The 16,954-nt window shown below is 37.5% G+C and overlaps 1 protein-coding gene across 3 annotated transcripts; it reads right to left on the reverse strand.

Moving 5' to 3' along the window:
* Positions 1 to 10,099: 10,099 nt before the first annotated feature.
* cstpp1 (centriolar satellite-associated tubulin polyglutamylase complex regulator 1) lies at positions 10,100 to 16,683 on the reverse strand. 3 transcript variants are annotated; one of them, XM_026174875.1, is made up of 10 exons: positions 16,450 to 16,683; positions 16,271 to 16,373; positions 14,716 to 14,846; positions 13,634 to 13,718; positions 13,356 to 13,441; positions 12,688 to 12,732; positions 12,525 to 12,618; positions 11,796 to 11,905; positions 11,571 to 11,634; positions 10,100 to 10,817 (listed from the first exon to the last, which is right to left on the reverse strand). In XM_026174875.1, the coding sequence occupies exons 1-10, from the start codon at positions 16,490 to 16,492 to the stop codon at positions 10,649 to 10,651; spliced, it is 930 nt and encodes a 309-aa protein (XP_026030660.1). In that variant the 5' UTR covers positions 16,493 to 16,683; the 3' UTR covers positions 10,100 to 10,648. The 3 variants fall into 3 exon arrangements, with proteins under 3 accessions (XP_026030660.1, XP_026030659.1, XP_026030658.1); XM_026174874.1 differs by having other exon boundaries at positions 12,525 to 12,732; positions 16,450 to 16,515; positions 16,582 to 16,682; XM_026174873.1 differs by having other exon boundaries at positions 12,525 to 12,732; positions 16,450 to 16,682.
* Positions 16,684 to 16,954: the final 271 nt, after the last annotated feature.

Consider the following 16,954-nt stretch of genomic DNA (forward strand, 5'->3'; position numbering starts at 1 on the left):
AAAATCTTTCCATGCAGTTGTTTGAAAAGGCAGAAGTATATACTTATTTAGCCCGACCCCCTCAGGTTTACATCCTCATCATCTAAATTTGAACAACAAAAACGTATACAACGCCTTCAACTTAGAACGTAACATCACAAAAAAATATTTTCTCATGTTCAACTAAAACTATATTTAGATTTGTTAATTTGCAGAAAAAAATAAACATCACTTTGACTGCTGTCTTGGGTTAATTGCATTTTCTTCATTCTTATACTTATTTAAAATTTCTTTTTTGAGTTTTATTTTAAACTGGTTTATATCACATTCTTCACTTCTAATATTTGTCCATCACACACATTGACACATTTTTCCTGCAGTTCATGGGATTCCCAATCGTGCTTTGGTAAGAAACGTAGTTGTGCTTGTGGTGTGATTCGCATGTAGTAATCTGTTATGCTGTAAACTGTCTGGATGTGCTTGGAAAAAAGAGAGACTCTTTTATTGCATAAAATAGTGCCGATCGCATCAGCTGATTGCGCGATTCTGTACAGCCAGAGGAGGAAAAATCTGAGTTTCTTACTCCAGCTTGTCCGTCCAGTGAATCATCTGTCGCCTGACTCAAAAACAGACTCTCCTCCACACTGTCCTCATTCAAAAAGTGCTTTGCAAACCCGAACATTACGCCTTACAGTTCTATTTTCCTGTTTTAGTGTAGCTAGCCAAACATCGAAGAGCCAGGTACTACTAAAGAGACAGACAGTGAAAGTGGACAGTATATGCTTATATAGCAGAAAAGTGATCCCCTCAAACTGATTTTTAGCTTTAGTGCTTTTAGTGCATTTATTATCCCCTCAGTTATTGGTTGTGTTACTAGTTAGTTAACATAAACTAATGTAATGTCTATTGACTCCAACCAACCGACGATGTCTTGTTCTGTAATGGCACAAATAGCACTAAAAATGTTCTTTAAATGTTAACGTTGAGCACTATTTCTTCAATAAATAACTGCAGATACACAGACAGAGTTACATCTATGTCAGTTTTTTGAGTTCTGGGCTCGATGGTGTAAATTAGCCTTTATACATGTAGTGTTTCATGTCCACTTTAAACTAAAATGCACTTTTAGTACTTTGTAGACAGTGTTGGTCAAGTTACTTGAAAAAAGTAATCAGTAACTAATTACTGATTACTTCCCCAAAAAAGTAATACCGTTACTTTACTGATTACTTATTTTCAAAAGTAATTAATTACTTAGTTACTTAGTTACTTTTTAAAAACACGATTTACAACCTGAATAGGTGATAAAGTGATAGATCTTCAGCCCAATTCTACTTTTTCTACATAATCCATCATACAAAATGTAATCAAATGGAAAAGTCTTTTTTTAAAACTTGTTTTATTAGTTTTAAGCTTTTAACTTTATGCATCAAGCAAAAATTTAATTATATGCAACATTCACTGACTGGAAGAAATTTGTTTAACATTTAAACCTATTTTCTGCACATTCCAGCACATAAAATAAAATATTTTTTGTGTTTACACTCAGTCTTTCAAATAGATGCAAGTAAAACACAGCAGAACATAAATAAAATCAAAGACTAGCGGTCCTTTTGCTCTATTTTCACCTGTAAAGCAGGAGTGGGGTAGGCGGAGGTTTACCCTGGTGCAGGTGTGCCGCAGCGGTCAGTTGAAGAATCCGCGAGTTTCTCTGTGAATTTCCCATTATGTCGTTGCGCACTAGGAGCTTGTTTAGGGGGGGGGTTTCGGTGTAAAAAGAAGTTTTCTTCCCACGCACAACGGACACTAATGTTTTTGTCACTTTTTATGGAATCAAACTCAAAGTAAGGTCAGTACTTCCACGCTTTAAACGCTGCACGCTCATACTCTCTCCCACAATCGATATATGATCCATTGTTGATCTGCACACAGCTGTTGCCACGAACGTCGCACTCGCTTACGTCACTGTTGTGAGACACTCTCGCAAAAAAAATCACGGTTTTAGTAACGCAGTAACGCAGCGTTCCTACGGGAAAGTAGCGGTAATCTAATTACTGTTTTTGCAATAGTAATCCCTTACTTTACTCGGTACTTGAAAAAAGTAATCAGATTACAGTAACACCCATCTCTGTTGGTAGATAACTCCTTATTGGCAAGCACAGCAGTAAGATGTTTCTTGTAGTTGGTCACCATTTTTTCACACATCTCAGCAAGGATTTTGCGCCCACTCGTCTTTACAGAAATTCTCCAAATCCTTTAATTTTCTTGGCTGCCTGTTGGCAACTTCAAGCTTCAGTGCTGATTCTCTCTACAGATCTGATTTATAGGATAGAGGTCTACAGACTGGCCACTCCATGATCATAATGTTCTCCTTTTTTAGCTGCTCTGTTGTTTACTTGTTTGTATTTAGATAATTTTCATGCTTTAAGACCCATGTACAACCGCTCTTCAGTGTTCTAACTCAGGGAAGAAGGTTCTCATCCAAGATCTTACAGTACAGCTCTGTCCACTGGCCCACTCAATGTGAAATTGTTTTGGTGGGCATGATTAATGTATAAACAATGCAGGTTGAGACCAGGAGTATCTCCAGTGTACTGAATGATTGATTTATTGTGGTTTGTGTGCCATGTGGGCACTCAGAAATCTGTGGGACCCAGAATTCTTACTGGGTTGTAGGGGATCAAATATTTTTTTCGCTCAGGGACATGCAAATCAATTTAGGACAGTTTTTTTTCCTGGATTTTTGGTTGACATCATGTTGCTCTCCATTTGAATGAAACTGACATAGAAATTCAAAACTGTTCTTTTCTTTGTAAGTGAGAAAATGTACATGTTCAGTAGGGATTCAATTAAATATTTGTATGCCACTGAACACTTAGACCACACTTTGAGCTCCAGGAACATAGTCATTCATTTTTAAACAAACTGAATAGTTAGTAAAACAAGAAACTAGTGCATGAATGCTCTTTCTCATTATTAACATTTGATGTAACTGAGTGATACAGGCACTTGAGTTCAAATGATAACGCTTTATTTTACAAGTTTTATATTTTCCAGCTAACGTGGTAAAAACAAAAGACTATAAATTACAAGGATATTTTTTAAACCCCTCATAAAGCCCCTTTTAAACACTTTCTACTTTCCCCCATTCTTTCTTATTTTCTCTGTAGTCATTCACAACTTAAAGTAGGATTTAAAAAATAGCTGATCTATTCTACCTGCTGCAGTGATGTGCAATGATGATCATCTCAGTGACGTAACTACATTCTTCTGATCAAACGAAATTCTTTTGACAATCTTTGATTCAAGTTTATTTTAAAGGTTCCCCCTGCAGTTTCCAAGACAGTATTTTAAAGGACAATAAAAACAAAAAACATTTCTAAAACTCTAAACTGTGTATTTTCTGAACCCCAGACATGACAGTCTACTGTTGATGATCTTTGGAGTTCTTGTAAAGATGTCTCATTCGTCTTTTTTGCTGCTTTCCTTTTTCTTCCAAATGTGGCTCAACTTCAACTCTTCATGCAGCTTTCTTTGACTGCGCACTGATGTACTTGATGCAGACTAATGGGAAGGACCGCATTATTTTAAGCTGAGACATTTTCTGTATTGCTTAAAGCATACATACTCAACCCTTGCTAACAGTTGGAGCTTTAAGTTATCAAAAAGGAGGTAGAACGTGGCACATGTGGTTTCACAAATGAAAGCCACATGTGCTGGTCACGCTAGGTGGTTGGGTGGTGTGGACACCCAAGTTTATGAATGTGATAACTTGAGCACAAGGTGACGTAGGATTTTGAAATTCATGCCATAGGAGCACGTACTAAAAATCCCAGATGAGTTAGAATCTCAGTGAATCTTCAGTCAGAAGTAAAGTTTTCTGAAAATCCTGTGAATGCAACAACTTAAGAACAAGGGTGATGGAGGATTTTCACAAACCACTAAATATCTTGGACAAGAATGAATCTCAGTGACCTTGACCTCAAGGTGAAGGCCAGAGGTCAACTTTTCTGAAAATCTTTCTGATAATCTTTCAATAATGCAAGAAGGAATTCACCCAGGATTTTGAAATTGATACGATAGGTGCATCTTCTAAAACTCTCGGGCGAATTTGAATCTTGGTGACCTAGACCTTAAGGTCAGAAGTCATTTTTTCTGAAAATTCAAACTTATGCAATAGGGGGCTCTACTAGGAGGCTGAGGTGGTAGCAGTGGCAGCTGCCAGCATTTTCTGTTCTAGGTGATGTTTCACTTTCTTACTGAGGTAAATCACCATGATACTCGCTGACCTTATATCACTTTTGCAATGGTGACTAAGCCTATTTATAAATTATGTTTTAATACTAATCCTTACTCTCTGACCCCTAAACTATGTTTATGTTTTGTAAGTGCAAGTTTTTAAGCTGTAGTTCATCGTTAATTGTTAATCTTGTGGTTTTGCACACAGAACAAAAAACAAAGTAAATGACATTTTGTTGCAGATTAAAATTACATGCAGCAATATTTAATATTTTTTCCAAATCACCAAACACGAACATGCCTGTGGCAATGTGACTCGCAGTTTTGATTCTTCGAGCTGTAGACCCTGTTTAAGGATTTGAGAGAAAACATTAAATCTAAAACCAGAATTCAAAGGTAGTCTACTTACAAATTTCATATGAGGTCAGCAAGTACAGTGTAGGTGTCCTGTTTTAGGATCAGATATCAATGCCAGTAAAACAATAAAATTCTTTGTTACAGTGAGAAAAAAAATCAAGGAATAAGTTTTCATCTAAAAGTTATTTTTTATTACCGATGCTCATTAAGGAAACAATGACAGTTTGTGCTAGTACAAATCTTCCTCTTTTTAATGCACAGAGGTCCGAGTGACCTTGCAGGCATGGTAATGCTATGTTCTGTAGAGCTGATTGGTCAGTAGGCAGTGATTTTATACCTCTCGATCACCAATCAGGATTTTAACCTACAGGTTAGATTCACAGCATAAGTTACCGTGGCGATTTACCCCAGTAAGAAATGCACCGCCTTCATGGTGCAAAACACCCAGGGTGAAACCTGAAGTTCCCTGGATACGCTGAAATCCTGCTTCCTAGTTTAGGCCTCTGGTCATATAAAATGTAGACAGCTGTTCTGCTACCCAGATGTGGCAAAAATCTACTTACTGCAGTTATAAGTTCAGGAATTTGAATCTTTGGTCTTCTATTAAATGTATATGGAATAAAACGATTTGAGCAGATTAAGCCAGTGGAAATAAAGGTGGAAAAGTTTTACACTATATCAGAGCAACAGTGCCTTTTTTTCTATTTTATTTTCTGGTGTAATGATGATGGCTTTCCTCTTTGTCACAGAATCGAAATAGAAACAACAGCCAGTTACAGACAAGCAGTCTTGTAGCTGTACAGGACTTTAGAAGAGGGACGGAGAGGGTGGAGCTCTTATTAAGGAAGGCATATAACTGTGTGGACGATCCCTGACCAAAAACAGATATTAAAAGCAAAAATTCTGGGGACTGAAAATAGGCATCTTTCTGCTATTATAGGTGGTGTGTTTTGCCCAAATATTAGGAAAAGACAATCAGTGCTTCATCTTGGACTCCTCATGCTGTCACTCTTCTTGTGCACTTCTGCAACTTGTCCGTGAGATTCACTAGTAGGAGCATTGCAGCTGCTGTCCTAACACAGTAATCTCAGTGATCTTTATGGTCCTCTTTGCATAAAACCTGAATTTTTCAGGACAACCAAAACAAAGTGGCCTGCATCAAACACACTGTGTCACACCATTCTTGGCTTACATGTTTGTTTCAAGAATTACATTTGCATTACACACAATATATAAGACAGCAAACTTTGTTTGTTGGTTAAGTCAAATATGTACGACTGTGGCTGTCATCTTAGCTGCATCATGGTGAGAGGCTGTACCAGAAAGTGCCCTATGTATTCCACTTCTGTGATTCTAACGCCATGGAGATCAAGTGCACATAACTCAATATAGATATATCCTGTATAGATGTTTGTATAGAAGTTATTATTGTATGCTGCTGGTTTGACAAAAATCTGGGTGTGACACTGCATAATATCAGTGTTGTAAAACAAAGTCAAGATGATGCTGGTGGTGGTTCTTGTCAATAAATCATGTTTACAACTTAATTTCAAAGCAAGACATGTTTTTTTCATAAAATATAAAATGTGTTCAATTCCTAGAAATATTTATTGCACGGAGTTTGTGTGCTACGTTCAGACCTGATACTTTTGATATGTATGTTGCAAGAATACAGTTGAATTATTCAGTTATGACATACACTTTTTTTCTGGTTTCCCAGCTAGAAAGATAACATTGAATGATGTTTAGTTTTCATCTGAATCATCATTGTGGTCCAGATTGAAATCTCAGTGCTAAATAAATGTTGAATCAGTGTTAAAATACCGATCAAACCGACAGTGCAAAAGTAATGACACTGAAATAACACAGATTCAAAGTTGTCCTGTTATAATTGATTAATGATCTATTTACAGTTGACCAGGTGACAACAATGATGCTCAAATGTCATGGAATTATAGTTGACCAGAAAATTAAAGCTATTATCAGATGGACTGTTCCATCGCACCCCTCTCAACGTGGTACATCCCATCTCTCCACCATTGAAACATCATGGATTTATGGTTGACCGGGAGACATTACTACACCCCAGATATATCCTCTGTAATACATCAGGTAAGCATTCACTTATTTTCTTCTGTTTGAATTGCACCAAATATATTTTTAACCAACTATATTTCATATATGTTGTCGAACACTCAGCACAGTGATACATATTGTAGATGTGTAATTTAGGCATATTATGTTAGCTAGGGTGAGTTAGAGAAAGGCAGAACTATATATTAAGTAGAAAAACTTAAATCTGAACAAAGTATGCTCTTTCCTTATTTTTTCATATTAGTTTTTTATTTTGTTTTCGTTTTTCGGATAGTTCTGAGTTCTCCTTTACCTACAGGCAGTTGACAGTTAGGACCCAGACCAGGTGGAGGCAGGACATCATTCAGTGTGTTTGATGAATTCACCAGAAATTATTAAATTATTAAACTATTAAATGACAGCTGGGATAGCCCCACCCCGCAACCCTGAAAAGGATAAGCGGGAGCGGCTGGATGGATGGTGAAGTTGTCTGTTGTTTATATGTTAGAGCCTAGTGTTTAATAGTAGAGTTAAAAATGTTTTCATCAACATCCTTATATCAATTAAAACGACATTAGACAAGAAAATTACATTATTTTGAAATATTGTAAGTATTTTGTTTTGTTTAACATCACTTGAAATGCCACTTATGTCCACTTGATCTTTAGTAGTGGCGTCCACATTGCTTCAATATTAACTGAAGGTGCAAAAAAGATCGTATTCGTATTGTGTCTTTATTTTGAACATGTTCAATTAATACAACAACAACAACAGAGAAAAAAAAGAGACAAATAAAGCAAAACAAAAGGGAAAAAAAGGAATAGTAATTATAAATAACTTACATGTTCAAAAAGGAGTAGGACGCAGCATAAGCTTATTTAATCCCACCCCCTTTCCACTATTTAGTAACTAATAGTCAACCATTTTATCTTCCTATTCATCAAAATTTCTGGGCCATGTGCAATTCCTGAGCTGGGGCTAACACCTCATAGGAATCAGGCCTTGCTTAGGCACTTATGATGAACTGATATACTGTTTCTAAGATAATTTGGTTGCAGTGGTACCAGTTATTTCCTTGGGGAAACACTTAGTGCATGTAATAAGTGTCCCCGTGTGATCGTATTTATTTGGGGTTTGTTTGTTTGTTTGTTTGTTTGTTTGTTTGTTTGTTTGTTTGTTTGTTTGTTTGTTTGTTTGTTTGTTTGTTTGTATGTATGTTTGTTTGTTTGTTTGTTTGTTTGTCAAAGAAACGCCCCTGTAAGTTTCCTGCTGGTGAGAGCTACCAGCCACAGTTTGCTTTTTACAGTTCTGTAACAGCTTCATGGGTGGGACACATTGTCCAAGAGTGATACTATCTTCTGTCTCCTACCACCTGCACTGGCTTGAGGGGGCATCCTAGGACAGAACTGGCCTTCCTGATGAGCTTATCCAACTGCTTCCTCTCAGCTGTAGATAAGCTGCTGTTCCAACCAGTGACAGTAGAAAACAGACAACACCATTTTTGAGTGAGTTAAAAAAAATAGGTCTTCAGGAGCGCCCCTACACTGCAGAAGATCCAAGTCTCCTCAGCAGATAAAGTCTGCTCTGACTGTTTCTGTAAAGAGCATCAGTGCTGTGACTCCAGTCCAATTTATTGTTCAGGTGAACACCCAGGTACTTATGTAGTGATCAGAAATACACAATAAACGTTGAGGCCTTGAGCCAACTCAGCCAAATTATATCTGATTTATTTATTTAAAGGGTTTAAAACAAAATTAGACCATCTGACTCCTTAATTACAATAATTAGAATACATTGTTTACATCCCTGCATTTAATTGCAGTTTTTCCAGTTTCTGTAAAAAGCACTAATATACAGCACTTTTTGTACATTTTTATTAATTATCCTACTCTGTTACACAGAGGGGTTTTGAATCTGAGTATGCTATTTAAAGTGTAAATATGCCCTCTACAGTCTTATTTATTTTCTGTTTGTTTTTTATTTCATCTTTCTTCTTTGCATGCTCTATCTGCCGGTCACTTTGCTACCTGGATTTCCCCAGTGAGGGACAATAAAGGATATTTCTATTCTTTTTTTGATTGTTCTTCCAGAAGCACATTCATGAGGTCAGACACTGATGCTGGACAACAAGGCCTGGCTCACAGTCTCTGCTCTAATTCATCCCAAGGTGTTCTATCGAGTGCAGGCCAGTCAAGTTCTTCCACACCAAACTTGCTTGTCCATGCCCTTATGGACATTGCTTTCTACAGTGGTGCACAGTTAAGGTGGAATGGGACGTGGCCGTCATCAAACTATTCCCACAAAGTTGGGAGCATTTGTCCAAAATGTCTTGGTATGCTGTAGTAATAAGAGTTTCTTTCACTGGAGCTAAGTGGTCATGCCCAGCTTGTCAATATGCAGAACCATCACCCCAATAGTCTTTCTGTTTAAAAGGTACAGTCTCTGATCCTATGAATATTACCAGTTAGGCAGTGCAGAGCTTGGATGGAGGTGATAGGTGATGGGAATCGTACCAACCAAACACACCTGTTGTAGCAGCTCTCCTCTCAGTGCCCTTGGAATATGACTAGGTTTAATTAAGAGGACTGGAGAGCAGTCCCAGAGGATCTGTTGTTTTTAAATTTGGAGTAACCTGTAAGAGCTATTTATAAGATGTAAACTAATAGTCAGATTTTGACCTTTCCTGTTTAGAATGGGAACATATAGACTTTTTGAATACAGGATGTCTTTGTAAAGAAATTTTGGAGTAAAGAAAAACCTCATTCAAATAATAAAAGCAAAACAATCAAATCACCTTAATTGTATTTATCTAATAAACCTACTCTGTACTAATTTTGATTTTATTTCTGATCTTTGAGGGGAGTAAGATTAAAGAGAGACTGGGCACGCCTTGGCCAAAAACACAATCTTTCATTCATGCTCATAATGACCCAACAAGAAAGCAGTATCCCCTGGAAATTCAACTCCTCTGGAACGCTTTTACCTTCTCCACAGATGTAATGAGAGGTACACCAGGGCAGCTTGAAACTCTTCCAATTCCGGCCTTTTCAACAAAAACTCCTGAAGAACAACCCCTGGACTGTACAGCAGTAGAGATGTGTTCTCTGAAGTGACGCTTCTCCATCTGCCAATCCCGTGCAATTCATGGTTCAGGGGTGGCTGTAGCTCAGGAGGTTGGTGGTTTGATCACTGGCTGTTCCAATCAACATAGCAAATATCACAATATACACTTTCCCATTCAATTTTATTTATACACTGCAAGTTCACAGCAAAGTCAAGGTGCTTCATATACTAAGGTAAACAACCTACAGAATTAGAGAGAACCCCAACAACAGCACTTGGAGTAAGAGACCTCCAGCAAAACCAGGTTCAAGAAGTGGGAGTCATCTGCCTCGACAGGTTGGAGGGTGACGGGAAAGAGCAACAAGAAAAGTAAAAGTATGTCGTTTTGTATCTTTCAAAGTTGCAAGGCCTTGTTGCTTAACAAGCTCACAGAATTTTATTCTGTATACAGTTTTGTGTTTACAGTAAGTTTGTAGATGTATTTTTTTCCACATTGCTCTTGTGATAAACAGCCTCATACAAACATATACAGAAATGGAACGGTATTCATATAATGCTTTCTGCTTTTCTAGTCTTATTGACTAAAAAGCATGCTACAAGACAGGTTTGTATTATATATTTACTATTTTTGGATGCAGATGTGTGTGTATTGATGTTTGGAACTCATCTGGTTCCTTGTTTTTTGCATTCTGCACAGTTTGAGCCACAAACAGATTCATCTATAAATTATAGTGCAGTAGTGATTGGTGAGAGCTGAATTCTGTATGTTTTCTAATGCATGTTAGACACATCCTTTAATGCTTTCTTTAATATTATTTGCATTATTTACAATCGTAAAAGTTAGAAGGACGTCTTCTTCTTCAGTCCTGACACACTGTCGATTTTCAACAGGCGTTCCTTTAAGACGGCAGGCAACAGGTCACTAAGTTGTCAGAGATCAGTTTTCAGATGAATCTGTCTCTTCAGTGGAGCCGTCACTCTCCACCTCCATCCTCCTCCTGTGGTGGATGTTCCTCCTGGGTGATGCCTTCTTCTGCACTTCTTTTAGCCCCCCCACAGCACTACTGCTACTGTTACTGCTAGGACTCACTACGATTTGAGCAATCCTGGACAGCAAGAGAACAAAAGATTACAATTAGAAGAAGAAAAGAGCAAAATGGGAAAAAAGCAAAGTGAAAGTATGTAGAGATTGTACTGGAGCGCTATTACATTTGAACACGAGAGTAGCAGCAGAGTAACCGTTTTCATGCCAGTGAACAGAAGTCTAACAAGATCAGAATCAGCAGCTTGGACATTAATTCGATTTTGACCTTTGAAACCCACAAATTTACATATAAAAGATAAACCAGGAACTTTGAGCAATCCTGGACAGCAAGAGAACATCACGGCTGTGATTTTTCAAAAATTGATAAGTGTTAGCCATTATTGGCATAAATGTATAAAAAATTATAAATTATATTATTCAAGGGAGTTCATTTTTCTTGTTTTATAGCCTTGTGCTGCTGAGGGGTTTAATTTCAGATTACTTCGATGCTCTTTGCTATCAATCCAATCTACCTTACTACAATCTATACTAACTGTCTAGGGGTTGAAAAGCAGCTCTGAAAACTCTTGTAGCATCTGCTTCTAAAATGTAGAATTCAGTTCGCTTAATCCTTAATAAGAGTAAAACAGAAACAACACAGGTCAGCTGAAAATAGTACAAATCTATTTTTTTCTGTTGTAAGCCTCCAGCAGATCTGAGGAATCCCTCACTTGTCATATAACACATTAACACCTGGTTACAGCTGCCTAATATATGGAGTAATGTTCCTGTTGTTGATATGTTTATTACTATGTGCATAGATGTGCAGTCTCACAGTTTGTCAAGTTCCTGGTCCATCTCTGGGTCAATGAGCAGCTCTGCCTTACTGGGTAACACTCCTGCAGAATCAGGGAAACGAAAAGGTTCAAAATTCAAACATTTGAAAGCAACACTAATGTAATACAAACCAAATGCACATTTTTTGACTGATGTAATGCTTATGCACTGTGTGTCAATAAGACCCAGTGTCTCATTGACACACAGTGGTGGTTGAACCCACCAATAGTTTGGTTGATGGCCTCTTGTTTAGCCAGACTCATAAGGAAGCTGTAGTAAGAAATTCTGTCAGTCTGGTTCAGGATTTCCCTCATACATGACCTGGGCGGATGACTGCACACACACACACACACACACACACACACACACACACACACACACACACACACACACACACACACACAAATAATGACAAATCAGTACTACAACTGGTACTGAAATTGTTGTGTGGTGAGGTGGGAATATTTTTGCAAATATTTAGTGTATACGCACAAAAACGCAGTGATTTATCAACATTTTTGCACCACAATTTTTTCGTACTTCACAAACAAATTTAGTGTACAGACAAAATACAGCCTTACTGTCTTAGTGAATTTAAACACGTGTCGTTAAAATTAATACTTTTTTTTTAAATTCATCATTATTATTGCTTTTTGGTCATTATTTATTAGTTTATATATTTTTTTATTTACAGATTACAATTAAAATTTAAAAAATGAAGCACCTAAATACTGGCCTAGACACACTAGATGCAATGTGAAAATCCTAAGTTACTTCCTTAAGTCATCGCATTCACAAGATTTTAAGTGAATTCTGACATTGACCTTGAAGTCTAATGGTAGGAATTTGAAAATATTACATCAGCTACATCACCTTTGAGAGTTATCGCCTTCACAAGATGTCTACAGGAAACTAAAAGAATATAGTGGTGAGTGAGAACTGAAGTGTTTACCTATGTTTGGACCTGTCGCACAGGGCGTCTATACACTGAGCCAAAGTGGAAGGCTCCACCCCATCTTGTGGCCGCTCTTCTTTGTTGTTCTCCTCTGTAGACACAGATGGGATCTGCTCGATGGAGGTGGATGTGGGGACGATGACAGTGTTGGGACTCTTACCTGCTAGCAGATCTTGGTAGATTACCAGCACACAGTCCAGGAACTCTACGAACACAATGGATGAATTTAATGGACGTTTCCTTTAACTTAAAAACAAATCACATTATTAACATTATTACATACATTTTATTCATTTTGTATTTATTGTTATTACTATATTTTTATTAATATTGGTTTGTTTATTCCCTCGGGTGAAATAACTGAGAGAATGGGTTCGTAAAACCTATTTTCTCAGTTATTTTATCCTTTATTATCCAATTTAATCAAATCTTTACATTCTTATCTGTTACCCAAGTTAAATATTCTCTTTTTCTAGGATACTTATTTTTTCAGTTAGTGGTGAATTCTTTACCCCCCTCAGTTTATTACACAGTCATTATGAATAATTCCTTTTATTTCGTTAACTCATATTACCATTCGGTTCCCTGGATTAACATTAATCTACTCCCTTTAGTAATTTTTTCAGTCTGTTTCCTAGATTTCCTATTTCATTAACTAGATTCTCTTCATTTAATAATCAGTGCACATGAATTATTACCATTTTCCCTTATTTTCTCTATATAATCCTTTGGGTTTGTATTCTGTTCCTTCAGTTTATTGATCCTTTCCCTCCCTAAGTTCATTAATTTGCTCTCTTTAATTATTCTTTTCATCACTTGGTTTATTACCTTGGTAGTAAAACTGCAGCTGGAAAGCATAAAGAAAATCAGAGAAAGACATCAGACAATCGATGGTGTCGTCCATCACAGCAATTCTAGAGGAGGAGAGAACAGCAATCATTACCCAGAAACTTTCAGCCTGTTAAGATCTGTTGTGTTCAAAATGTGCTACATTGAAAATGTGCTCAAATGAATTACATAGGATTATATATTGTGCAAAGCACTCAGGTTTCATCTTGATGTGAAATAATCAAGATGAAACCTTGGGAAGTTACTCTTTTGCTGACCTGGCGGCACTCTGAACTAACACCACTGGAAAATCTGGACACAGTAACTGCAGCAGGGACCTGTATTCCAGCATGGAGAGCAAGTCTGCAACACAAGACACAAAACATTTGTTGGCTACAAATTACACAATGACTAACCACCAGTTTTAAATAGAAAACTCATGACAGCACAAAACTGTAACACATAAAACTGTCAGTGACAACTAAAACAATAATGTAACACTTATGACATAAACATAGTTTTATATCAATTTTTTTATTAATTACAAATACACTGACATCAAAAACTTTGTCTCTTTGATCTGCAAGGATTTGTAAATTCACTGATTTTGAAAAAGCATGTTGTTTGAGGTCACTGCAACCACATCAAGAAGAAACATACAGCATCACCCAGATTTAACTCCTCCTGTGTCTATTTAATGTCTATGTCTACATTTACCAGCTTCCTAAGTATACCATAATAAGCTTTAGATCTAGTCAATGTGTCCTGCTGGGATGTTTCAAGAGTACAGGGCTATTTGGTCCTTGTACAACTGTATTCACACTTATTTCTAGTGGGTAATGGAATCTCCCAAGGCTGCTTTGACTGATTTTGTCCATGATTTTTATGGACAGAGTTTTAAGGTCAACAGGTCCAACCAAAGGTTGTAGTGTGTCAAGGTTGGTAGCTTCATAATCTCATGTCCACTTTTTACAAGTGATGCTCACTCAGTTGTCTTCATTAAGGCTCAGGTGGTAGAGCAGATCATCTAATAACCGGAAGGTTGGTGGTTCAAGCCCAGTCTGCCCTAGTCTGCATGCAAGATGTTAGTCCAATGTTGTTCTCTGGTGTGAATGCATGTGAATGTTAGACAAAAAGAACTTAGAAACAGCAACTTAGAAACAGTATCTCAGGAGAGTGACAGATGGGTAGGTCTGTCATCAGCAGTAGCACTGTACCTCACAGCAATAACATCTTGAGAGTGAATCCAGGCTGGGATATTTCTGTCTGTAGTTTCCATGTTCTTTACTATGACTACATGGTTCTCCCCAGAGGTACTCCAGCTTCATTTCACAGTCCAAAGACATTATTGTGTTCTCACCTCCACTTTTGCCGATCTGTCTGTAGCATTTCCAGAATACTCGAATGAAGGATGCTCTGTTATGTGGAGTGGCCTGGATGTAGTTAAACTCTCTGAAGAGGACGTGGTTACTGTTCTTTACACTGCTGAAACTACAGAAACATTACAAACCCAGATATATTATATATTTCTCTCACACACACACATACACACAAATTTACTCAATTGCTCTCTGCGATTAATGAAGTCTCTCTGACTCTGATATGTCTTTATAAATAACTTTCTGTCAGGACATGGAAGGCAAGCAGTGCTTGCATTGTTAAAGCTCCCCGCCTGTCTATTAGCGTGTGCATCCATCCTTTACATTACTGCCACCTTGTGACCACACGGAGCTAGAATTGCTGCATCTCTCTCTGGTTTGAGGGCGTGTCCATCTCCCGTAACACTGACTTGAGCTGGGCAAGCTGAGAGGTCAGCAGCTTTTTTCTGGTTGTTTTGCGCATGTGCACTGTGGATAAACTGCTAGTCTTCAACGGTAAACTGATGGGAGACCAGTGTGCGAAACAAGCTGCTGCTGGCTCAGCTTTCACTGCTCTGACACCAGTAATGAACTGTGCTTTGTCTGGAAACACAGCCACCATTACTCTGTGAAATAGATTCAGTCAGATTCATCATAACAGATGAGTTTCTTCTTGGTAACCACCTTGGCCAACATGTGTAATGTAGTGATTATGGTGTGAGAAAAAGTTGTTATTAACTTCTTTTGTACTGTGACAATACTCAAGATGGGATAGTAGCTCTGACCATGTCTGCTCTTTTCAGATTTTCAGATTAGCATTTCCCGAATGTAGATTTTTTTCATTAATATGTTTAATTCCTCAATAGACATATGCACAAGCTTTTTAATTCAACTGTTTTTTATTATTATTAATGTATTTTAATACACTTAAAAAAACCATGATGAAGGACTGTGAAACTGAGCTCTAAACAACAATTTCTTTTTCAGAGATTAGATTTTTCAGAGATATGTGATGCTCACACAACAGCCACACATATGATGACTATGATGAATATGATACTGTACATTAGGGCTGCAGCTATTGATGATTTCAGTAATTGAGTAATGTATTGATTATTCCATCTATTAATCAAGTAATGAGATAAGATAACTTATTCCACTCTCCATGTTCCAGATGCTTGATCCACAGATTCATCATTTTCACAGACTTTTCCTGTCTGTCTGTCACTGTGTAATGCAGGATTAAAGACCTGGGGAGGGGGGGTCTCCATCTCCAGCTCGTGCAAATGCATGTAGGTATCAGTATGATCTTCAGACAACAATGAAGTAGTATTGATACGTATAACCTATGCATTTGCACGAGCTGGAGATGATAATCCTTTTAAACCGTATGACACACTGGCAAACAGTGACAACCATTTCTTGAACATGACGATGTATCACCAAGTACACGGAGAGTAGAATTCGTAAACAAATCTAACTAGTTAACGTAAAAACCTGTTAACCTAAAGCACCGGAGCTGCAGTCTCACTGTTTCAACAACTGTGTGGAACCTACTATTCAGCGAAGTAGCGGATCACTCCGAACTGGTTGTATTCCTCTTTGTGTTCTAGCAGCTGGATCACAGCATCATTCAGGTAGAACAGCACATTGCTGTCCGCTGGAACACAGACACACACAGAGATTATAAAGTTAGCCTAGGAGCTAACTGACAAAGCTAACAACACACGACCTACCGAGATACTGATCAGCGGGAACCGTGGGGTTCAAACGGTTCATTCTGCTCTTCCTATAGAAACCCACTGAAACAAGACTTAATAAATACGCAGCTATAATCGGTGAACAGTGCAGCTATTTACTGTACGTACACTGTGTTCTTATTACTCTGAATTTTGTTAGCTAGCTGTCCTAACATGGTGAGCTGGTGGACTTCCATGGAAACCGCCGGATGTTGTGAGTTACATTAATCAGAGCCCCTCGAACATTACTACTGACAAAGATTCCGCTTTGAAAGTAAACGTTTTACAGAATTTAAGAGCTTTAAAAACTGAGAAAAAATTGGAACTTGTATTTTGAAATTCTCACGTGTACAGATTTTTTCAACACACTTGTGTTTTTAATTTACAGTTACAGAAAAATATTCACAAATGTGTAGAATGATATTTTCACAAATAGAATAGAATAGATCTTTATTGTCACTGTTACAAGAACAATGAAACACAGTTTGCATCTCTCCGTTGG

This window comes from Astatotilapia calliptera, chromosome 7 (assembly GCF_900246225.1).
Source record: "Astatotilapia calliptera chromosome 7, fAstCal1.2, whole genome shotgun sequence".
Classification (NCBI taxonomy): domain Eukaryota; kingdom Metazoa; phylum Chordata; class Actinopteri; order Cichliformes; family Cichlidae; genus Astatotilapia; species Astatotilapia calliptera.

Coding starts and splice junctions, on each gene's coding strand:
- cstpp1 (XM_026174874.1), bottom strand. CDS start 16,492: ATGAACCGTTTGAACCCCACGGTTCCCGCTGATCAGTATCTCG. Junction 16,374..16,449: donor TCCCGCTGATCAGTATCTCG/GTAGGTCGTGTG, acceptor TCTGTGTTCCAG/CGGACAGCAATGTGCTGTTC. Junction 11,906..12,524: donor TGCGACAGGTCCAAACATAG/GTAAACACTTCA, acceptor GTGTGTGTGCAG/TCATCCGCCCAGGTCATGTA.